Source organism: Equus caballus, chromosome 9 (genome assembly GCF_041296265.1).
Source record: "Equus caballus isolate H_3958 breed thoroughbred chromosome 9, TB-T2T, whole genome shotgun sequence".
Classification (NCBI taxonomy): Eukaryota; Metazoa; Chordata; class Mammalia; order Perissodactyla; family Equidae; genus Equus; species Equus caballus.
In genome coordinates, this window is record NC_091692.1 from 10,190,969 (window position 1) to 10,217,050 (window position 26,082).

General features: G+C 38.2%; 1 protein-coding gene across 4 annotated transcripts in view; it reads right to left on the reverse strand.

The window, feature by feature from the left end:
* ZFHX4 (zinc finger homeobox 4) overlaps nt 1-26,082 on the reverse strand; it is a 174,424-nt gene that overhangs the window by 21,896 nt on the left and 126,446 nt on the right. For all 4 annotated transcript variants that reach the window (XM_023648438.2, XM_014727942.3, XM_023648435.2 and 1 more), the window contains exons 5-6: nt 9,790-9,858; nt 2,180-2,296 (exon numbers count right to left, since the gene is read on the reverse strand). In XM_023648438.2, the coding sequence (XP_023504206.1) occupies nt 2,180-2,296; nt 9,790-9,858 (186 nt within the window). The remainder of the gene's footprint in view (nt 1-2,179; nt 2,297-9,789; nt 9,859-26,082) is intronic.

Below are 26,082 nucleotides of genomic sequence, written 5' to 3' on the forward strand. Positions count from 1 at the left end.
AAAACAACATACACATAGTGGTTATACAATCACTAGAATTATTTACAAGGAAAAACTTCACGTAATAATTTTTTCACCTAATCAGATTCAATTTAGAAAGCAGAAAACTTTGCTGAAACGTCATGTTAGTTGTCAATAAGAAGAGCTGACTTGAAGTCTGCAAGGTTTCAAGGCTAAATATTTGCATCTCAGTAATTGCTTTTAGTTGGTTCTTAAAGCCCATTTTTATCCCTATAGATATACCTGGGGAGGCATTTCTGCAGGGATAAAAATTTGTTTTAAACAACTACCATTATGCAATGCTCTGTATCCTCTCAGTTGCCCGAGTCCTGTCTAGATGATACAATTAGGCGCCCAAGAAAGGACAATAACTCATCAGCCCATTAGGGAGTGATCGAGTCCATTATTTATGCAGAGCAGTAAACGGTGCTGGTGGAGATAGAGCCCTGCATCCAGGGTATGTTCCAAAAGAGACTCTTCCCTCAATGGTAAGACTGGAGCCATTTTCAAGAGATTCCCAGGATCCATTCTTTACAAGGTATTAGATATTTAAAACCAAGTATAATGTCATATACCTAAGTACTACTCAACGAACACTACGGTGTTATCTGTGTGTATTACACATCTCCTAAAGAATGGGGGAATATACTCTGCAATCTCTTTTGATACAACTGTAAGAAAGACGCCACTGAATGCAGACAGAATCCTGCCTTCTCTGATCTGGTCAAGCAGCTAGCCTTGATGAGGTCCATCCTATAGAGTGAATAAACTGACAACCTTGCTATTGCTCATTCCTTTCAAAGGAGGTTTAGATGACACCACCCTTGACCTTAATGGAACACAAGGTACTTCAAATTCCTTGTCAGTAACCCTAGGAACCAGCTTACTAATATACAGCTATGGCATCTTTTTCACATTGCTTTAGGCTCCATACCAACCTTAGCTCCTCTTTTTAAATCAAATTAGAATCATATGTCAGCCACCATATCCTGGATGCAAATTTAAATGGCGCGTTTCTCACTGGACTCCTGAGAGAAATTTAGCATTGAAGGGTGTGGGGCAGGGAGCAGAGAGGCCCTTCAAATAATTTCTGAAGGGAATGTAAATCTTAGATATGCAAAGACTGAATTACAAATATGGGATAACTCAGGTTTAAATAAACTTGCACGTAAAAATGATATTTTTTGCATGACCCAATGTCTTCATAGTGAAAACAAGCTTCTTTATATGCGGCTGTCACTGGAATTCAAGGCAAAGATAGATGACTACCTGAAACTAATAGGCTTGAACCCGTTTCAGCACTTCTTCTGCTTCAATGAGTCCAACATAATAAAACTAGGTATAGCGTGCAGCAAAAGTAGCCAATGTAATATTCATTGCGACCATAGATTTCCATCTCATACATACAAAGCATGGATGAAGTCATATATTTGCCAAATCAAACACAGAAAAAGCCTTAGGTATCCACACCAGATGCTGGCCTAGGGTTTGTTTGTGCACAAGTAAATGTCATGACACAAAGGTTTGTTTTCAAAGACAGTAGCTTTCATTACTGGGATTTGTCTATTCTAGAAGATCAAAATTACCCAGCACCTAATCCCTTTTCAATGATATTTCCTCTTTCTTAGGCTGAATCATCTGTAAACTTTTTCACTGGATTTGTTTGAAATGCCTCAAATAGATGCCCTTAAAAAGGGCAAATTCCTGAGTAGAAGTTGCAAAAAAGCAAGGAAAAATAACATTTATTTTTAGGGTTACGTGGTTGGGGGGCGGCGCATGTGATTGAATGAAAAGATTCAAGTGATATCTAATCCTGTGCTTATGAAAAATTAATATGCCATCAGAGGCATCACAAGTATAGCGAAGATTAATGAAAGGCGCTTAAAAAATTACAAGCACACAAACTGATTTGATTAAAAAATAATCTCGCTGGTCGTCCTGTAATATTCTTCAACTTATCCACATCTATTCTGTCAGATGGTTATGATTAAAAATAGGTCAATGGGAGGCTACTGATAGAAATCACATGGAAAATGCACATGCAATGAATAGTAGTGGGAATGTTCAGACAGTTTAAAATGAATAAAAGCTTTTAATAAGCTTGGGAGGGGGTGAAGGAAAGGCTGATTGGAGGGAATGGAGGCGGGGGAAGGAAAGGTTAAGGATTTCAGCATCTTACCAGAGTCTTTATTAGAGTTTTTGCCTTCACTATTGTCTCTCTCACTTGTGTCTTTCTCATCATCCTCTGCCACTGCTGTAGGTTTGATCGCTCCTTCTGCCTCCTCACTTTGTTCTTCTGTTAAAAGAGGCAGACCAGTCAGTAGCATTCAAAACCCCAGCAAAATGCACACGAAAATAAACGAAGTGACCATTTAAAACCGTTGTTCTTTATGAATCACCTGCAGACATTCATTCCCAAGAAAGAACAGAAATTTATTCAAAAGTCTGCGTTAGAACCTGCTGACTATTTCAATGCAAATTTTTATCTAAAGCAACTTCTTTTATATCCGTTGAGAAAATGTGCCTCTACTAAATTAAAACAAATCATTTTAAGTACAGATTAAGCAAGAAAGCTTTAAAAATGGGAGTCAGGCGATTCTGTCATTTCAGGAGTAGAACCTTCTAAACAACATGGACCCACTGTTCCATGCACTTGTATAGATGGCAGAACAAATCAAATTCTTAGAGAAATTTCCTTGTGAAATAATGTGATAACGATGGGTTAAATGTAAGACAGGTGTTATTCCTGCCTTCCGTCCTTAGACCCCAGAGGAATTCTTTGGGATTTGTCAGTGTAAGGTCTCAAAACTTCAGTGACATTGGGATTTTTTGTTTTCTATAGGGGGAGCTGTGCAGGGCCTAGGATATAAGACGGTGTACTTCTCTGACAACCACATCACCCCACACCTCATTCACGGGTTCACACCAGCTAGATTACATGGAAATCCTCATAGTAACTCAACCCGATTTAATTATTCTGTAAATCTTAGCTATGCTGCTGCTGGTGGATTAATCTGTTTATGCAGTTAGCCTCTATGCTGGGTCTGTGTCGCACTAATCCGTGAAAGGCCCACTGTTCTCTTTCATCCTGTGATCATTTGTCTCTCACTGTGCTGATGTCACATTTTAATGAATTTTTAGCAATCTGAGTAATGCCAGATAACCAGGCTCGCAACTCCCCACAGCATGCCATGCTGTTTTCATTGCAGCACAAAAAATAAAAATCATATTCTCCTGTTCAGGTAGGAATTACATAAATTAGGAGAAGAAGGTAAAATGGGATTTGAAGCACCAGGCTGCTCAATTTCATAAAATCTTTAATGACCATATAAATTAACCCTGGAAAGGCAAAAGGTCATCGACACACATTTGCATACACTCTTCTATTTGCTTTTGATAAGCAGAGCTTTTATGCAGAGAACATGATACAATTAACCCTTCAATAACCAGACAAAACGCTGCTACGGACATTTTAAGTGTCAAGCATTAACTGAAAATTACACACTGCATAAAATTTTCATTGCAAATGCTATAGTGATTGAAAGGGGAAATCGTGGCCCTCTCCATACCCCATGTTTTATTAATAACGTTCTGACAGCAGAATGAAATATCCACTGTCATATGTAGCAGCTGAGCACAAAAAAAAATCGCTATTTAGTGCCTTACTTGCTAGCCATGCTCTGCAACTGTGGAAGCAGAAAACAACAGAAGGGGGGCAGTTTGGGGCTTAATGGGGGAAACTCCCAAAAGCTAAGGGGGAAAAAAGGACATTTAATACACTCAAACTAAGAGTTTGTCTCAACTGTGAGTCCTCAAAGGCACCATCCAAATCCATTTATTCCATAGCTGCGCTTTGCCACTGCACCAAAGCAGAGGGGAGGTCCTCTCGGAGGGTCAGGCATCTGAGGGTTTGGGGAAAGCTTCTCTTCCAGGCAGACACACATGGAAATTTTACTTTAAGAGGAGAGAATCAACACTTCTTATGGCTCTAGGCTGCTTTCACCCGTCAGTGATAATTACTGATCAAACACAGGCTCCCTCCTCCCAGCATGGGGCTGGCCTGGGTGGGGACAGTGGCCCTGCTCGGTTTGGAAGGCTGGAAAGCTGAGATCATGACTGGCTTGGGCTGTGTCCCTGCCAAGTCCACACACATGACGCGACATCCAGTGTCAGGCTCGCGACCTACGACAGCCCATGGCAATTACTTTTCAGCTCATCCTGGGGAAGAGATGCAAGGCTTCTTTGAGTAGATTTACTGGACCTTTCCCCCAGGGCTGGAAAATGAAGTGTCAGAGTACTACTGAGTGTCCTTATCTTGAGGGGACATAAAATTGTAAGGGCTATTGGAACTCACATTAATAAAACATTGTGTGTCAGGAGAAGAAAAGGAAAATTATGCAGGTACTCAAAGAAAAACTACAGTATAATCTGGGTCTCATCAGACAGCTTTGCAGGGTCTTCTTCATTTTCTAGTAAGTGTTGTAAGTGTGAGAGAAATTCCCAGACATGTTCTTCTATACATCACTGTGGTGTCTGACCTCAGCCTGACCCTGGCAACAGTTTGAGAAATCTGAATGTGAACAAAGACTCTGTGTCAGCAGCAGGGCAAGACTGTGGGATAGACGCTCCCCATCAACTTAATCGCAAACAGCAGCTCTGAGGCCATAACTTCGCCGGGCTATTCCAAGCCACAACTCATAACCTCAAGAGGTGGATTTGCCCGCACGGCCTCTGCTCTGTGACTTTCTTTCCCCCTCTCTTTTCTGGTTCCTCCTTTGAAGTAGGCAGGCAATTAGTTCTAATGCTCAAGCAATTCGGACCCGTTTTGTGGTTTAGAAGGTGAAAGCTGTTTATTACAGGTAGGCTCTTTGGAGCCATAGAACTTTGCGAATTTTTAATCATGCAAAAAATAATCAAAGGGTAACTTATATACCCCATAAAGTTTCATACAAGTCAGAAAAAAAGTGACTTTCATTCTTGAGACTTTCGGAAACAAATTTGACATTCATTTCATAAACAGACTTTAGAGTCAAGAGTATTAAGGTGGAGAAACCACTTTCTCTAGAAATATTATAGGTTGGATTTGGGGTTAAGGAAGGTGTGACTACATTCTAATTTTCAAATACCACATTTCCTCAGTTGTAAAATGCTGTAAAATGTAAAATGCTTTATAGGAAAAAGATATATTTATATGTATATATGAGACACGAAATGTATTAAAGGGATGCCTTAGAACTGAGGGAAATTATATAAAATTCCATTACATAAAATTCCAAAGTAGAGATACTAAATTATATCAAATTCCAAAATAAAAATGCCAAAGCAGTTTTCATTTTCATCAATAAGATTCTTTGCCAATATATTACATGTAAGAATAATAAAAGTATTATAGCATTTCATATTTCTGTTGTATTCACAGTATATGTATTCTTAATTATTCTTTTGCCTCCTGGAATATAAAAAATACAGTATTTATTCATGTGTTAAACTTTATGATAGGAATGTACTTAAGCTTAAAATGTATATTAGGGTCCAGTAGAACCTCCCAATTTTCAGATAAATAATACATTTTTATTTCAAAATGATTCAAAACAAAAGGAAGAAGATAAAATAATACTGTAGTCTTAGATTATATAAGTATGGTACAATTAACCTCCCTTAGCATTTTTATCATGCTTAAAATGATGATCTTATAAGTTACTCTATATACATACATAAACTATATTTAAAAGTTTTTGAATGACTAGCTTAGAGCATTTTCATTTGAACAATGTAAATGATTAGAAAATCACTATTAATCTATAAAATTATAACTGCAATTTCTAAGCAAATCTACTTCAGTGATATCTCTCTGATTTAAGCACCAGCCAGTTGTGCTCGGTTCCCATTGCTTTATTACACAGTTGGGTTTGGGAACCCTCTGAATCTTGTAAGGAAAACACTGCATACTTTTTAAGCCCATGGAGTAAGCATTTAAAGAGGAAGCAGAGAAGAGTAACTTCAACATCTTCAGCTTTATATATTGAGCATCTCTTCATGACAGCCATCTTGTAAGAATTCTTGCTTGGACTCCTCCATTGTCTCCTGTCCAGCACCCCCGCACCTCCAAATCTATCATCCATATGATCTACTTAAATGTGATTTCCCTACTTGAAATCTTTCAGTGACTCCCATCACTTACAAAGAAAAAGCTCAATCTTCTGTATGTGGCAAGGTACCTGGTCCTCGTCTACATTCCAATCTCATCTTTCTTCACTTCCTACCTAGCATTTAATGCTTAAGTATAATCTTCTCAAACTCTAGGGCATCAGAATCACCTGGAAGACTTATTAAAACACAGATTGCTATGCTCCACCCCTGGAGTTTCTGATTCCGTAGGTGCAGAGTGAGGCCTGAGAATTTGCACTTCTAAGTTTCCAGGGACCACACTATGAGAAGCACTGTTGTAGAAATACGCAACTGTTATTAATGCCCTCTTCCTCCTCATAAAACATACCATTATACTTTCTTGTCTTTCCTAGAACCACTTTTCTCCACTATATAACTCCCACTTTTCCTTCAAGCCCAGCTTGGGAAATATCAGTTTCATCACCGGTAAAAATGGAGTTAATAATACCTACCTCATAAGTTTGTTAGAAGATAATGTATAAAAACCAGTCAGCATAAAGCTTAACACAAAATAAGTATTAAAAAGTACTAGCTGCATTATTACTACTAATTGCTTCTTTCTCCAAAAAGTCTTCCCTGAATGTTAAACTAGTATCAATGTTTATGGATAAGTTTTATTTTTTTCTTTTTCTTGTGCATTGATGTCAAACCACTTACCCTATATGTGGAAACTACTACTTCTCCTAATAGATACACCTGTACCGAAAACAGTGAATATCTTATTTATCTTTGTGCCAAAAACACCTGGATTGGTGCCTGAAATACAGTAGGCAGGCAATGTTAGTTGGAACATTGAATTGAATTTAGAAAGCAAAATTCAGAGAAGAAAAGGAGGAGGTCAAAAGCAATGCTGTTTCTCTATGCCCCTTCAATAAAACTTCAAAGGAGCATTGGTTTGGTTTGAGTCTGGTTTGCATTTTTTTGCATTTTCTCTTTCTACTAAATCACATTCATTATTCAACCCTCTCAAGAGTGGCTTCACACCAACTGCTCTTCTCAAAGCCGCCAATGACTTCCATGCTGCGAAATCCAACAGTCACTTTTCCGTCTACATCTTACTTAACTTTCTTTGCTCAACAGATATTAGTACTCTCTTCTCCTTGAAAAAGTTTGCTCTCTTGAATTTCATTCCATGGGACTATCGCAATTTTCATCCTACTTCTCTGAAAGTTCTTCCTTATTCTCTTTCGCTGAGGCCTCCGCCATTAAGAATCTAAATATTGGAACGTTTCCAGTGTTGGTCCTAAGCCCTATTCTCTTCTCTTCCTACTTCTCTATCTACAAAAAAGAACGTTTGATTTGAGGAAAAATAACGATCTCCCTAGGTAATCTCATCCAGATCCATGGCTTTAAAATTTTATATCTCCATTTGGATGTTTAGAAGGTATATCAAACCTAATATGCCCAAATCAGAGCTCTTGACCCCCCTTAACACACCTCCTTCCGTGTCCCCTCAGTCTCCACCATCTCAGTTAATAGTGCCACCATCCACCAAAAGCAAGAGTCCTCTTTGACTCTTCTCTTTCCGTCTTACACACATACAAGCCATCAGAAAGTCCCATTAATACTAATTGCAAAATATTTAGTATAAACTACATCCATCTACTTCTTTACATTTCCATTGCCAGTACCCTTGATTGCTTACTGGTATTTTGAAATGGTCTCATAACTAAGATTTGCTCTTGCTTTCCTACAATTTATTCGTTACATCCTAATAAAATAAAGCTGTTCTGTTTCAACCCTGCCATGGCTTCCTATTTCACTTAGAATAACATATCAACTCCTTACTGTGATTGAAATGATCAGGGCTTTGTCTTTCTTTATGACTTCACCTTATGCTGCTCTTCTCACTCACTGATCTTTCTTCGCATTAGCCTTCTTTCCTTTCCAGGAATAGGACCAACTTCTTCCCACCTCTGTCTGGAACCCATTTCCCCAGACTCTGCTTAATTGGCTCCTTCTCATTATTTAGGAGTCAGCTCACCTGTCATTTCCTCTGAGAACTTCTCTGGCCACTGCTTCTAAAGTAGTGCATCACTGGTCACATGGTGGGGTCCTCAGACTGTAGTGGGAACTGCTATCACCTGGAGGGCTCGTTAAACCACAGATGCCCCATCCTCAGTGTTACTGATTCAGTAAGTGTGAGGTGGGGCCCAAGAATCTGCATTCTTACCAGCTCCCAGGTTGTGCTGTGCTGCTTGTAAAGGGATCATACTTCGAGAACCTCTGCTGTAGCACATTATCTCTTTTACTTCATCACATTTATTGCAATCTGAAAATAACATTTGTGTAGAAATATTGTCTAAAACTGGGGAAACTCATTTGTCTTATTCATAACTCATGTCCAGCAATCCTTGTATTTTGAGTGAAATTGACGATTCCTAGTTTTCTTACTTGGGGTAACCAGGTCTATGGTATGATATCAATTGAGATGGAGACAACAGAAAAAAAAGGTAGGCATAAAAGAGAAGTCCAATTTGGAACTCGTTATATTTGGCTTCTCTGTGGAACATCTCCATGAAAATATCCAGAAAGCATGGAAGTATCTAAATATAAAGCTTCTCAGAGAGATTGAGATGAAGACGTAGATTTTGGCGTCTCTGTTTACAAAACAATAAAGAAATGTATTGACAGGGAATAGTCTCTCTTTGGTTTGACATTTTCGTCACAGTCCTCATTTTTGCCTTATTACTTCCAATCTGGTCATTAATGAAATCTTTTGATTGGCTTGAGGTGGGAGAGGGGAACTGGGTTTATGTTATTTTATCTTAAATATGCTCTCTAGTTTTCTAGGGAAAAATAACATATAAAATAAAAAAAGCATTCATGAGACATGCATAGGTGAAGGTAAACTTAATTTTGAAAAAATTTTTAAGAGGGAAGTCCTGACTTTATATTGGAGGAATGTTTTTACTTGCAAATTTTTTTTTAAGTATTTCAATCCCCCATTATGAATGTGAAGGACTTTTTATAATCATTTTTTTCTATGTAGCACATTATTATTCCAATTGTATAAATCTGGAGACTGGGATCACGCTTATATAAGCAGAAATAATGAGGTGTGTTGTAGCAATGTGGGTGAATTTCCTCTTAAATTATCTGAATATAATGCAGCTAAGAAAGCAGAGCCGTCATTTTTTAACATACACATACACATGCAAAGCATAGGGGTGACTAAATGTGTTGACATGGCCGTACAAAATCCAATCAACTCATTAATGGCCAAAAATAACTCCTCTAACCAGGTCGTCTGACTTAGGGAAAAATAATATCGAGCAAAAATAACTCCACCAACCAGGACGTTTCACTCGGGGAAAAATAATATCTGGATTATTGCCTTATACTTTGTATAAACCTAACCATTCAGGTCAAACTTCATAGTGTACAAATGCAGATGTGAGAAATTGTCCAGCAGAAGTTACTTATCTCTTTGAGAAGTTACTTTACATATGCATCCAAATATTGGGTATGTTTGATTTTGCTTTTAACTTAGTTGTATAAGGGATCTGACCAGATGTAATTAGATCAGTTCCAGAGATACATTTATTACATAAATTATGAAAGTAACAAATGGAACTCATTTAGGACAGACAAGGTTTTGGGAAGGAACAGATCGGTTACCTGAGCTTACTCTCAACTGCTGCTCAGCAAGGTCATCCTCACAGGTCCTGGCTCCCAAAGAGGCAGTTTCTGCAGAGGACATCAGAGGGAGAGGTAATCAGCATATCGCATCCAGCTCTGCACTCGCAGCCAATGTCACAAGAACCCAAAATCTGGCCTTCAAAGACATAAGCATCAGGTGAGTCTCCAGGGCACCCTACATCCCAGTGAGCCGTGGTCAGCAAAGTAAGTCCAAGGAGTAGTATGCTTAGATCTAATTCTCAATGATCAGCAGCACACACCAAAGACAGTAACATAGATAAAAGACGGAAGCAGGAAAGGCTCACGCTGATGTTTACCTCTTGGATATCTGGCCAAGACTACATTATAGGATTATGTGTTATAACGACAATGGCACATTACATAAATCATGAGGTTACTCTGACTTCTCTGTCAAGGTATCAGAAGAGGAAAAAAAAAAAAACCCTCAACATATGATAGCTGATGTGAGACACCAAAGCAAAAAAACAAGCGCTTGAGGAAACCTGAAGGATATGTCCAAGTCATCAGTAAATCCACGTGTTTATTCTGATCTTTTATTTGAGCTACAGAGCAGACGTGCCAACAATGTCCTGGTTTGCGAAACTCAACCCCCAACACAGATCATTATTTGCTTCTAACTCCATTCGTCTTTTGTGTTCCTTGTTGTAGGGAATCTATAAAAAACAACGAGACCTCAGAAATCACCATCAACACCTCATTCTTTCTCCATACCGAGTCATCATATGCTGTTGATTCCATTTACCATGTCTCTTGTCATGTGTTCCTCTGTTCCTCTGTCATCGTCTCTTTCCTGACAATTTCAATAGCTCCACAACAATCTCCCTGTCTCGAATTCCTTGTCTTTCCAATCTAATCTCTCATAATATTTCAAGCGCTATCTTTCAAGAATACAGAATTGCTTGAGTACATGGCCCTACCACTTTCTAAGTATGGGACCTCAGGTATATTACTTAATCTTTCTAAGCCTCAATTCCCTCATTTGTAAAATGCAGATGTAATTGTATAAGTAAGCAACAATTGTGACAGAAAATAATACAAACAAAGGTAAAAAGTGATATGGTCTTCAAAGTGAGAAAAGGCCAGAACTTACTGAGAGATTAAAAAAGTTGTCACACAATTCTTATACTGCCAAAGAGACTCACGTTTATCTAATATTTCCAGGTAATAGAATCTCTGGTTGATTCTGAAAGCTTTAATTAAACAAATAATTAACCTTGAAAATAGATGTGCACACCAAGGCACTATCATTGCATTTACTAATTGTTTTTCCTGCTATGTACAAAACCTTTGGCCTTTGGTGGTAAACTATTTAAAAACAATACAATCATAATAAACAGTCAGGGCCCTCTCCTCAAAAACAGCAATGAAAAACCACTATGTTTTCTTGTAACTATATTTTAAATTAGTCTTGAAAGGAGGAATTTATCCTGAGTCCTTGCTTATAAATCCAAGAATAACTTCCAAATAGATCACTGTATTGATGCCCATCCAAGATGTCACTCAAGAAGCCCACCTCCTTCCTCTTGGCAACCTCTCATCTCTTTATGCCTTGATCAATCTTGTTCCTTTTACTTTTTGAAGGTCTTTCTGTTCTTCTCCTGTTAAACTCTCATTCTTCCCGCAAAATCCAAAGCAAGTGTCACATCCTCTGTGCTCCCACGACAATTAGCTTATACACACGTTTCAGCACTCATCATGTATTGTGATAATTGTTTACATGATCCATGTGTATTTCCCCAATAAATTGTGAGTTCCTCGAGAACTTTCATCTTCACAGAGTCCCAACTAAGGACAGAGGGAGGCTTATCGAAGTCACCTCGGGCACTTTTATTCAAAATACTAATCTACACCCTATATCCTGAAACAAATGCATCTCAAGATGAGAATTTTACAAAAGCTTTTCAGAGGCCCCAGACTCTAAATTCAAAGCTCTTCCAATTACACCAAAAACAGACACTAATTCCTGTTACATGTATAAAAATGTGTGCAAAACCATCATCTTTCCCTCTTTTCTAGCACAAAATACACAATTTATCAAAGAATCCTTACCATTCCATACACACACGCATACACACACGCACCCACACTTCAAAGAATCAAATAGACTTGTTCAAAGTTATTAGCAGCACCTAAGTGAATTTGACCAAATGACTGTAGTCCTTAAAGATGCACGAAAACAAAAATAAAACAACAACTTACTAAGTTTATATCTGTGCCAGGTACTATGATAAGCTATTTCTGTAAAAACAGTCATGTGATCCTCACAATAAAATCATGAGGCGATTATTAATCCTTATTTACAAATCAGGAGACTTGGGCTCAAAGAGGTTAAAGGAACGTGCCCCAGGTCACCAAGTTGGAAAGTGACAGAACCTAGAACGCAACCCAGGTCAGCCTGGTATAAAAGTCTGTGAAATTTTGGATGTGTCCAGTTGTAATACCATGATATTTAAGAGCCTGTAAAGGTTTTCCTATCTTTGTGAAGGCCAGAAACCAAGTGAGGAAAAAAAAGAAGGAAAGTTTTCACTAGTCCTGCTAAAATTCTGATATTTCATAAAAGATTTACATTCCTTGAATATAAATGTAACCAAATAATAGTTTGGTGCCACACTGAAATCATTTCATTTGATAGTGATTCAAGGAAATGTACCAAATGTCAAAACCAGAAACTGTTATTTAATCTCGCAAATTAGGTTACGTGGCGTTTGGAGACCGCTCCAATGAGAGCGGCTTATGCAAATAATTTTATAAAGGAATGTAATTCAGGATGCCACAGAATTCTTTTTAGATTCTCAACAGTGTTGCTCCCTTTATACAAATGATATAAATATTTTAATCAGGAAGCTTTTAACTTATCAAACGAACTGATTAATCTATACTTTTCTGCCTGTGTAAAATGAAATGTTTAAAATCTCATAAGGATACACAGCGTCTTTCAATATTTCACTTTAATAATTGCTTTGTAATAACAAATCTGACTGCTGTTAACACGATCTGTCTCCTTCACTGGTGACTTAATTAGATTACTAATTTGTGTTCTCTAGCACCTGACCTTTCTGGTTTAATACTATTAAAAAATAATACCACTGACTTAGTTTATCCAGTATTCTACTCTCATCCGTCAATTTGGGGATGATCACACATTTGAAAATGGTACCAAATTGCTCTATTTTTATTAACACAACACGAGAGTAATTGGCCGCATTGTCTGTGGAACAGTGTATTGATCACCACAAACACCATCACCAACAGCAACGTCTTACAGAGTCTTTGCTCTGTGCCAGGTACTGACCGACTCCCCTTATATCCGCTAGGACAGCCCTAGCAAGCAATGGAACTATATGATTTGAACCCACATCGTTTTATTTCAGGACTAGTTCTCTTAACCACAATGCTATACTGAGCCATATTTTTAAAATCCTAAAAGCAGCTTTCTTTTTGATTCTACAGGGATTTCTCAAGTTCATTTTTCTCATTTGGCCTGAATTCTGCTAACCACCTATTCCCATAGCCTAACCCAAATGGTTACATCTCCAATGACAACACTTAAAACCTAAACTGTAATGTTCCCTTCCCTTTAATTATGAGAATTCAAGTTCTCGCCACAGCTCTGTCTCATGTCCTTGCACTGCCACACCTACTCACAAGCTTATCCATCTCGTGATTCCTTTTCATCCTTCCCCTCCCTTTTACAAATAATATTGACTCTGGCAAGTAAACTGATAACTTTTAGGCATTTAATCTTAGTTCAAGTATTATCAAGTTCTCATCTGGCAAATCTTCTTTTTTTCCCTGCTAATTGGAATAATATGTTTTACAAACTATAATCAATACAAATCTAATGATCAGGGAAAGATCTGGAATTTTTAATTTTTTTAAACAGTCTAGGTACATAAACAGAGAATTCTAAGTTTAAGATTGCTTGCTGCAATTTGGGAGTAAATCTAGTCCAATCTACACTTGATCACAACAGCCATGTGCTTTTTATATTCTTATCAGCAAAATTTGGGAAGCATTTGGCACAAGTTCAGTGCAAACTGGAATTTTTGAAATAATGCGTGAACGTTTAAGCTGCCAAATATAGTACTGAGACAGTATTTGTCTGAGACAAAACTTCTACATCTCACCCCCTTCCACCGATTGGCTAATACGTTAAAAAAATAAAGTATATCACTATTTTTGGCAAAATGTTTAGCACATATAATGAAAAATATACCACGAAACAGAATAAATATTAAGTCAACTGGTCTCAAGTAATAGAGAGAAAGAAAAACCATTTTCTGTAGTCCTAAGTGACATTTTGAGTTCCACTTTACTTCCATTCATTAAGAAAAAAATGAGCCTAATTCTTATTTTTTAATTGGGGAATAAGACTACATTCTAAAAGAGAGTCCACAAGTTTCACAACCCTTCCAGCTCCTCCTCCCCATTTAGAAGCCCCTCACACCTCAAGCATAGCTCTGTGACTCAATGTAAAAGGATATTTTAGAGACCGTGAATACAAAAGAGAAGATATTTGCAGTTCTCTAAATTTCAAAATAAGCGAATATTTGTTAAAAACCTGTTAAGAGCTAAGCGTGTAACATGCACTTCCGTACTCAATGCTCGCAGTAAATCTGTAACAGAAATACCATTGCTTTTGTGGAAGAGATAAGATATCAGAGCTCAGATATTTTTAAGTAATTTTTTTCCAAAGGCACCAAGCGCAGAGGTAGGATTTGGACTGAGCCTGTCTGACGCCAAAGCTCTGTATTCGTCCCCTGAACAGTGCTGCCTCCAGGCAGCCCCCAGGACTCCTGGGCCGGGAAGTTTAAAAACTTTGAATTTCCTACCTCCTAAGAAAACAGCTCAAACTCCTTCAAAGCAAATCCATCATAACAAGATCAATATTTGGAAGAACACGTCATATTCAACATTTATTACAATCTTGGTAGTTTACATTTTAATAAAGACTTCTGAATTTGCCTGTGCGTTACAAAAGGAAGGCCTGTTTTCAGATGGAGCAAGTTTGCAATTAAAAATGGTTTCAAGTGGTCTACGCCATCCTTTTCCTATGTGGATACAAAGAGTGCTCTTCTAAAAAGCTGCGCAACTCAGCATGCTACCAAATGGTTTTGAGTAACCAAGCAACATCATCTTTGTTGACCTGCAGGGCTTTCTCTTAAATTATTTCTTCTAGGCAGTAATAGATTGAAACGCATTGGATGCTCCCGTGTCAATTATCTGAATGGGGCTGCATTTATAATTTTTTATTTTCTGGCAGAGTAAAGCTCCTTTGCCCTGCCCTGTCTGGTTTTACCCAGAAGTTCTTTTTCTATAGTAAGGGAGTAGTATCTCCTGGGGCCTCTAGGCCAGGAATGTGTGATCACTTCTTTCTGCTTCTTGAATCATCTATGACCTCAGTGTAATGGGACCTCAAAAGAATTTAATAAATTCCTGATATCAATTAGTTTCAATAAATTACTCAAATATCTTCTTAATGCCTCATATTTTAAAGTGCTCTTACTGGAATATTTTTTCTTAAATTTGCTAATTCCTAATACATTTCTCCATATGAGATTCTCCACATCTGATTGTTTTGAAATCAAAAGATTGAACATCTAATATCATAATTTAGGGATTATATCATGTTCCCTTCTATCAACCAGTTGCCCAGTTATCCAAACTTAAGTCCTTCGAGGATTTGTCACAATCTTTCTTTACATTGTCTAAAAACAATTTTCATTCCTTAGCGTATTTTGTTGGCTTTGCTAGGTTGCTCATCAACATAAGATATATCTCTGGTCCACACACTCATCCCCACCCTACCCAAAAACAGCCTATGTTCATGCGGAGCACTGGCGATTTATTTCAACACTTTGCTCCGCATCTCATAGCTAGGTTTCAATCCATGAAAACATTTACTTTCTACTCCACAGATACCAAGTTTTCTGAATAGCCTCAAACTAGATCAAAAGCCTTTTGAAGTTATTTTTTAAAATAGAAAAGAAAATACATGTTTATCCAATAGTGCATCTTTATCACTGTTTCCTTTAATGCTTTCAAAGACTCCTTATGAGGGTATTCTTTACCCTCAGGGAAGTTGCATTTCTTAATCTCAGTCACATTATTTGGTTCTCAGGAGCTTCTAGAACTTCTCTTACACTTTCACCTCAAAGACTTTCGCAATGATAGCTGCCTCCCTCTAAGAGGGCATTGTTCTAAAATTACTACAACAAATATAGAGATGAATCAGTTTCACGATTTAAAAAAAATGTTTTCTGTAGTGATTTCAGAATTCCCAAGATTTTATTTCAATCACTTTCCAGGAGATACTTGGACATACTTCTTTGGAAGCATTATCCACGAAACCATATTCACTCTGGCTGTGGAGGACCAGAGAATGTAACCCAGTGTTGAAATAACGGTCAATTTTTTTTTTTTTAACTATCTGAGATTCATTCTCTTTGCTTGAAATTTTGAGCAAGCGAAGGTAAAAGGTGAGACATCAGTGACATAAAAATCGCCTACTTCGGCTATAGCTGGTTGGCCATTAGAAGCCGGTGTTGTTCAAAAAACTATTTCATTAGGAGAATATTGACCACACCTACGTGTATGTTTGTGCTGGGGAACAAAAACATGCACTTAAGACCAATATATGCTCGGGCTTGAACCCCAGCTCCACTGCTTCCTAGCTAGTGGACCCACCAAGTTACTTAGCCCCCCTGAAATTCAGGATCCTATCTGTGAAAATGGAAACAAAAATACCCAGACTTCAGGGTGTAATAAGGAGGAAAGTTAATGAACATAAAGCATCTAGGACTGAACAAGTAGTAGTTGGACTCATGCACGGTTCTTTCCTGGCTTTGGTCTATCCTGCTGAATACAAGTTATTCAAAGAAAAGACTATGCCAATTTGGTGTTATGCCTTTTTAGATTATATTTATACTTGACGTATTCTCTGTCCATCAGTTAAGTTAATGTTTCAAGCCCTTAGAATACCACTATTATTTGTGTAGATATTTTGGAAATAGCAAATGTTAAAAAGACTAAACTTTGGTTTCCTAAGCAACATAGTTTGAAAGTTTTTTTTTAAATCCTTAAGCAAATCTTACATATGCTACAATCAAACTGGAATGTATACCAAGATGTAAAGAGTGTTCAGTTCACACTGGTTTGGCCATTTATAAATGTTATAGTGAAGAAGATGAACCCTAAAGGACCGGGAGTGATGTACAAATCAGCCCTAGGTTCTCTCCAGCGAGAGAGGGATTCTCCCCTCCCCCACTCAAAACCCCACCATGGACCACCCATTAAGAGGAAAACTTACCAAGAAGTCACAATCTCATAATATATGGGTCTGCAAATGTGGCAGTCTCCAAAACTCTAAAAATCTCCCTTTGTACACAAACATCGGACTTGAGTAATTTTCTAGATTATTCCTTGCACTGCAGTCACCTAAATCCTATGTCCTACCGAACACATCATCAAAGCACAAAACATGTTTTTGCTCCAAAGCAATTCATAATGAATCAAGGATAATATTTTAGAGCTTTCACAAAGGCAAGTTAAGTGGGAAATATATGAAATAGGAATTAAAACTCTGGATTCAATCTGTGTAAAACAGATCTATTAACATTTTGGAGCCAGTCTTCTCGTTGCGAAGTGGAGATAAAATGATCTCTTCTGCTTGCCTCACCAAGCCATTGCAAGGATGAAAGGTAACTGCCTGTTATCAGCTCCTCCAGGTGATCATGCAAAACAAGAAAATACAATCTTTGTACTACACTGTGTAAATATCTAATATCTTAAGTATGCCGACATAGAATGCACCACTACTACTTACGACAAACCATTCTCTACAGTTATATATATGGGAGAAATTACTGCTTCCCATGTGCAGGCTTATTTATTTCTGTGAATTATATAAGGCCATAAAAGAAAACCTCAGATGACTAGATCAATTCTTTTTATCAACACTATAATTGTTGAAATAAATTTACCATTAACCTAAGATGCAGAAAATTTTCCTAAACTATATGTAAATAATCCTTGGGTTTTCATCCTTTGGAGTTTTCTACATTTCACCACATTAGGAACGGTCAAATTTATATAGTCATATACCTCGAATTACACTTAAGAGAATTGACCTAGGCACTGATGGATACAAATATAAGTGAAATAAATCTGGAAAGGGAAAGTTAGTGAAAGTATGCATAGCCCAAGAAAAGGAAGATTAGAAAGGCTAGGTTGGAGCCAAGAATGAAAAACGTACTATTGAAACCTGCTATGAATTTTCAAGACAATGCTTATGCATACCCATGAAATGCTTATTCAATAAGTCATTCATTAATGAGCAAACAGATTGATGAAATTTGGCATATTGCTTTCTTTGCATTGTATTAGCAGTAGAAAAAATGGTTTCTGAGACATAGCCAATTTTTTTCTCATTTGGCTGAATGCAATTATTGGCGAAGAGTCCCTCGATTTTGGCAAAGTGAGAGTTTTCAGCAGGGGGTGCCATGGTCATATTTGCATCTTTGGGTTCCTCTGTGGACGCAGGAATAGAGGAGGAGGAGTTTCGCTGTTAAAAAAAAGAAAGAAAGAAAGAAAGGACACTGGAACATTCACTGTACTACAATCAATTGCTGTCTAGAAGAAATCATGGGAAAAGGAAGAAGAGTGATTCTATTAGAGAGAAAAGGAATGTTAAAAAGTCATGACTGGGGTGAGGGAAAAGATGAGGAGCTCAATTATGGACATGAACTAGAGTAGAGCTGTTCAGTAAACACTTAAGTTTGTGGAACTAGATCTTGGAAGTGAAGTCTGAGCTGAAAATATTTGGAAGCAGTAAGAACTAACACTTGTGAGTAAAGGACGCTTCTCAGGAAGAACACATAGAGTATGGAAGAAGAGGGCTGAGGACAGAATTCCCAGGAAGGGAAATTAAGAAATAAGTGGCATTGAAGACTACTGAAAGGTGATAAAAGATAATGACAGAGAACAAAGAGGTAGGCACAGGACTGGAGGGATTGGTAAAACAGGGGCCAAAGGAAAAGAACTTTTCCAGAAGTTTGAGGCATAAGTGTAAAATTACACAGAGAAATCATGTAAAATAAGGCACTGGTGATATTGTGAGAGATGATGGTGGGTTGGACCAAAGAGGCAGTACAGGAACTGGTGTATATTTCAAAGGAGGAGTAGATAGGACTTGCCGATGGGTTTGATGAGGAAAGTGAGAGGACAAGAAGATTCAAAGATGACTCCAACGGTTTTCCCCAAGAAATCAGAAGGATGGAGATGCCATTTACAGGGATGAGGGAAAATGTAGGTGGAACAAGTTGGGAGAGAGGAGGGGATTTGGGTCTGTGGTTTAGCACATGTTTAGTTTGAGATGCCCTATTCATATATCTAAGTAAAGGTGTCAAGTGGGCAGGTGTAGGGGTGGAGGGGGAGAGGGAGGAGGAAAGGGAGGGACAGAGAGAGAGATAAGAAAGAAGGAAGAAAAGAAAGGAAGAAGTGAAGGAGGGAGGGAGGAGGAAGGAAAGGAGAGGTCAACATACAGACGGTAGTGTAGGTCCTTGAGACGAGACTGAATGAGAGCACCTAGAGAATGAGGGTCCCTGAATGAACCTAGGGTACACTCCTACACAGGGGCCTACCAAAGCAAGCGACACTATGAGCAGTCCACGTCAGCAAGGAGAAGTATTTTGTCACTGACACTGTTTAGAATTGCCAGTGCATGGTAAAAATAATAATTAAACATGCTAACTTTTAGTCAGTTTCATTACTGTTTTTAAATTCCCTGTAGGGAATGCTCCCTCTTTATTGCCTGCACTGGGGTGGAACATTCCCACTGCTCCCTCCCAAAATAGGAAGGAACCAGCGAAAAAAACTGAGCAAGAACAGTCAATGATGTACGAGAAGATGGAGAGAGAACAGGGTGTAGAATGGCTAGTGAAAGGACATTTCAGAAAGAAGGAAGAGGTCAACTGGTTTAAAGCTGCTGGTTGGTCTAGTCAGAGCAGGACTGGGAATTAGGCATTAGATTTGCCAAAGAACAGGTCCTTAGAATCCTTGACCAGAGCTCCTTCTGTGGAGGGGTGAGGGCAAACACCTCCTGAATGTGGGTATAAGAAAGAATGAAGATGAAGGAAATGGAGATGTTAAGTGTAGATGATTCTCCGAGGAGTTTTGCTGTAGAAAGGATCAGAGAAATGGAGGTGGATGTAGCATTTGGGAGGATTTTCTAAGTAGGGTGATGAGGAGAATGTTGGTCTAGGGACACAAATGAGCTGGTGGTGAGGAAAAGTTAACGACACAGAAGAGAGACAGGCAGTGACAGGTGTCATAGATGGATCTCAAAGGATTTCTGAAGAACAGTGGGAATGGCGATGGAAGTCAAATCACCACAGAAGTCACTGGAAGTTAGGTCAGGACTCACCATGCTGATGAAGTTGGAGACTATCAGGATCATGACAAGAAATGAGGAGGAGAGTTGGAGGAGTAGGAAGGACAGAGGAGAGGAAAGACGTGCCAAAATGAATGAGGATGATGCAAAACAGGGACTAGGAACAAAGGTTAGAGGCAGAACCCATTTTGTTTTAGCAAATAAAATATTCCTATTGTCTTCTAAGTGACACACAACGGCAGAAATCATTTTTGTTGAGTAAATATTTCACTTGCAATCCTGTCTAGCCATGAGCCAAGACCACTACTTTTTCACTGCAGATATTATGGAGGCTACATAAGCAATAAAATTATATCAATAAAAATGAAAACCTTGCAGAACATAAACAGTTCTCTACTAAACTCTTCAACTAAGTTTTATGGCAATACTAGCACATTGTATTTTTCATAATCTTTCTAAGTTTGATCAAAAAAACTTATATATAGGGGCTGGCCCGGTGGCATAGTGGTTAAGTTCACGCTCTCTACTTCAGCGGCCTGGGGTTCACGGCTTTGCATCCCGGGCGTGGACCTGTGCACTGCTTATCAAGCCATGCTGTAGCAGGCGTCCTACATATAAAGTAGAGGAGGATGGGCACTGATGTTAGCTCAGGGCCCATCTTCCTCAAAAAAAACCACAAGAAACAAAAAAAACACATACAATGCACATAGCACATGCATTTTAGGATTTCGGTACAAGAGGATGAAAAGGTAAAAAGGGTTGGTGATTTGGTCCATTAAATTTGCTGTCATGACTAACTAGATAAAGTAACTCATCATCATCAATCATGTAAAAAGTGATATGCAAGCTGAAGTCACATTGCTATAAACGTCTTATGATTAAGACAAACAAAAAAAATTCTGCAAGAAATTAAATATATCACAACTCTAAACTACATGATGTTAGCAAATAGTAGGGAAAACAGAACTTTAATAAGTATAGACAACTCAGAAAAGACGGCCAGAATTCAAATACGGAAAGGTGCAAAACAAACAAAAAGCCAGAAATGCGATCACCTTAAGAAAATAACAAGTATGTTGGAAGGGAGGAGGAAGCTAGTGATAAAGAAAATGAGTAATAAAAAGTAATTTATTTCTCTTTTTATCTCACTTGTACAAACTATAAATAAAAACATCTCTAATGTGGTAAGTAATTTGAGTCAACTGCAGAATTCTCTATGGAAGATTTTTAACAGTGATGTTATAAAGGATGTAGAAAGGATAGAAATATATGTTTGATCCAATAAAATGTTATATGAGAATAAATTACATTTTTTATATGGCTAATATTTCATACCCTTCCCATAAACATACATTTCTTTACCCCGATCTTCACATCTATCCTCAAGTGCCAACAGATCATGTACCACCCCGAATCCTCTAGAACTCTATTTCCTGAGTGAAGAACACTGACCTCTACTTTACAGAGGTTGCTTGCGAGGATTGGAAACATGCAGAGCTGTGTCTGCTGTTTGCAGCCACACTATGGATTGCTGAGAAGTATCTCCTTATAGTCACAAAATCAGAACGTAAGCAGGGGAGGCCAAATGGAATCAACTTTCATTTCTTCCAATTCTGCACCCCATCACCTCTGTCATACCTCTGAAAGGGTGGTGGGGTTTTTACGGATTGGTGTCAGGCACTTTGTTCTACTTCCTCCTGCCGAATGCATAGAGGCACAATACTGTCTGACTAAAAGTCCTGTAAACAGGAATAAATGAACTGCTAACTGATCTCTAACAAAGATGGCGCCCACGGCGAATGCTTCATTTCACCTTGCGTACAGTTCACCTCATGATCTAGTTCTGGGTTTGTTTTTATTCATGTATTCAATGAGTATTTATTGAATACTTACTATGTGCAAGATAACTCTGATAATCACATTCTGGGAGCAGAACAGAACAGTTTACAGATAGTCAAGTTTAATCAATCTTTTTTACTTAGAAAGATACAAAAACACCCTGGACTTACACTATTGCACAATCCATAAAGTTATTCTCTATACTTATTCAGCATAAATGACATTAACAGGCTCACATAAATATAAGCTCTAAACGGAGTCCCAACGTTGTTTTATTAACACTACAAAAGCCTCTTAAAAATCGAGATTAAAAATGACTACCTTTTTGCTAGTTCAAAAAAAACCTTTATGAACACATTACTTCTTGTTGCCACTAGGTGTTTAAAGCATTGTTTGAAAGGGGAAAAGTTGCGTCTCCCTCTCAGAACCCTGCATTGTGCTTTCCCCCTGCTTACTTAGTCTGAGAAGTTTCTGCCAGTCACCAAGCTTCAGATCTTTGAGGGAATCCTTGATTCCTTCATTGCTTACATTTAGTCAGTAACTCTGCTTTGTGGCTTTATTTTTAATGCTCTTTTCTATTTCCTGACAGTTACTTCAGTGGTAGCTCCTTACTATGTCCACCCCAGCGACTGTCCTTGAATGAGCTTTCTGCCTCCAGATCCTTCCTACATTATCCCTCTCACACATGGCCGCCAGATCATGCTTCCTGAAACACCTCTTCAGCGACGTCATTCTTACATTCAAAAGCTTTGGTATCTTCTTATTTTCTGCCTCATCAAATCTGAACTCCTTCACTCAGCTTCAAAGACTTCCATAGTCTCAACTCTCCAGTTAATTTTTGTCGCTCTCTCCTAACTGGTCATTATTAGGCTCTCATTTTAGTTTCTTGCTTTTCAACACAATCTCATCAATTTTCTTTCATCCCTAAGTCTGAATTATATCATTTCCCCTCCCAAATCTAAGAACCACGCCTAAATAAATAAAAAAGCAAATAAATAGGCAGATGCAGCGACAAACAAATAAGACACTAGGTTCATGTTCCCACTTCTACTCCATCTTCATGTCCTAATACCTCCACTAACCATAACGAATCCTACAGATCCAATGCTTCTCTGAACAGTACTGAACTTGATGAAGTTCCTTAAAATGTCATAGCTGACCTGGCTTGTTGAGTCAAGTAGGGTGATTCTGCCTTCTAGGCTAGCTTCTAAACTTCTTGAGGGCGGGGAACTTTCACTCTTCTGTCTCTCCTAAGACCAGGCCAAATGCTACACCCACAGCGGTTGCCTAAAGGATTCCTCTCAACAGATTTCTATAATCAATAATGGCAGCAAAGGAGGAGAAGCCTTAAGGTAATAGAGTTTTTTTTCTTCACTTCATTCTGATCTGATTCCAATTAATTCAGCACGTATTTGCCACCTCTGCTAGTAGATGCAAGTATCTGGTATTCGCTCTCAAAGGTAAAAAAGTTTAAAATCCTCCGGAAAGAGGCTGACCAGAGAGAAAAGTTCTTTAAGGTATATGCTAGCTGTGTTAGCAATCTTTCTCCTTTTCTTTCTCCCATACAACTGTTATGCATTGTAGAAACGAGTTATCCTCCACTATTTTCCTTTCGCTAGTCCCTTCTTGTGACTGCCTTGTGAATATATGTCATATGCATTTAATTCTTTGAAGTCCAAGCACATTCTTGCTTGAAACAAAAGCTCTCGAGGATGAAATAAGAGGATACAATTATTGCAAAATGGCAATAAAATCACCTCCCCACACTTCCCTTGAGAACCATGGTCGAGGAAGAGCTGGCTGAGAGCTGAGACAGACTGTCAACTCGACTTGTAATTTTATGATCTATGATCATTTGGACAAGAAAATATCTTCAAAGGGTCAATATCATTTCTGTAAATGGGAAGAAGACCGAGTGTGAAAAGACTACTTTGAACCAGGCTTAAAAAGAAAGAAACTTACGAGCAAATATCAATAGAACGTTTGCAATTTCTCTCTTTTTTTCCCTTTAAAAGGGCTTTTTTTTAAGTGAGGAAATTGCAGTTAAAAATTATTTTATAGCCCTTAAAATGAAAACATTTGCCTATTAAGCTCTAATGACCTACAATATTCTATCCGTAAAGCATCATTTGGCCCCCTGCTGTTTCATTTAACTTTAGCTGAACCTTTTTTTATTGCTTCCTAATCTACCCTAATTTGCCTAAACCCCTTATTTGCCATTTCTCAAACTGTTTGTTTACATCTCACTGGAAATGTGTAACAATAACAAAAGGCTTTAAGGACTAGAAGTAATGATAGATTTAGACACCCAATTTTACTTCACAGCATAAAAGATCCAAATTAACACACATTCACTCAGAGGCCAATGGGTGACAAGGGCCATATTTGGCCAGGAGATACTAAGATGAAAACAACCTCTGATGCCTTCAAGGAGGCTGAATCTAGAGGAGGAGACAGAATAGAAACAACCGCCACCACGCGGGAAGTGATATGCTGGCAGTAGGAACCAAGTGTTCTTGACACAAAAGAACATAGAACAATTAACTCTGTGGGAGAAAGACGCATTAATGCAATAGGCATGTTAGTCTCTATCATGTCATGTAAAAATTTTTCTGTTTTGGGAGAAACATTTTATAGACAAATAAGACAAGGACAATGACCAGCTTCAAAAATCTTTCAGTCAACCTGTATAAATAGCAGAATATGATAAAGACACCTCAAGTGATGCTCAATTGGGAAGCAGAAGCTTGGACTGTGCTACGAAGTAGCCGTGTGACCCGAGCAGGTTGTGAAACTGCTCAGTGACTCTATTTCCTCAGCTGTCAATGGGAGCTGGCCCTGGATGGGGTTTAAGGATCCTTTTCGCTTCCCTATCATCTGAACATCTGCATTTATTTTTGTCTACTCACAAGTACTTGCTACAAGGCTGAGGACAAGACCTCATAAGTTTGGACAATAATTAACCTTTCCCTCAAATACGTTATTTGTGTGTTTATATTTACAGCCTCTCTTTTCTCATTCCCTTTCCCATTATTAGTCCTTTGGTCCTTTTTGTTTGCATAGCCTTTAATGCTTTTTAAAGTATATTCACATCCATTATCTCAAGTGCTCTAACCCATGTGCTAACCACACTCCGAAGACCCTTCTCTCACTCTCTTGCTAACACATACATCTCATAACTTTCTTAATTACTCACATTTCATGTTACTCTATTATGCTTAACTCTATGCTTTTCCTCTCTCCTTTCTTCTAAGAGGAACCAGAGACATCATTTTCCAGTCCCTCTCTACCCTCTTTCTCAGTTACCCATTTTTTGAATCACTGAAGTGGATTTGTTTTGACTGAGTGCTTGGAGCCTCAAGGAGCAGAAGCACAAAGGTGAATCTGTACACTACTTCTGCCAAGTTGATTCTCGAAAACTCCAGTTTCCTAAGATGGTTTCTTCAAAAATACGATGTCCCTGTAAGCTCTTAAGTTAGCAGCTTGTACTGGGGAAAAGCTTGTCCTTGAAGCCAGGATGCCCAAGAGGCATCCATCCTACTGAGTAAGTGCATGGTCAGATTAGTGGAGTGGAGTATCAAGGAGGACAACAAACACCACAGTGCCAGAGAGAGTGTACAGCATCTCTTGTTGAGGAATATTAATAACCTAGTGGATGCTATGGACCTCCTTCCTATAAAAATGCACATATGGATGATTTCATAAGCAATTACAAGGGGTCATGGAATTCCTAGGCCCATGGATCCCAGGTTAATGAACTGTGCACAAATAACTTGGATAAACTCTTTTGTGGGTGTTACATAACTCTAAGAAAAGTAATCTACATTCCCTTTTAACGCATTAATGTAAAACTTTGTCATTTGCCAGAAAACCAAGGATTAAGTCTTCAAATCGGGATAGCCATAACTTTTTAGTGTCTTTTTTATTTTTAAGAATTCTTAGAGACAAGGTTATGGAAGCATAATATGAGTAAAGAACAACTGTAAGTTTCCAATCACAATTTTCTAAAAGAATATTAATTC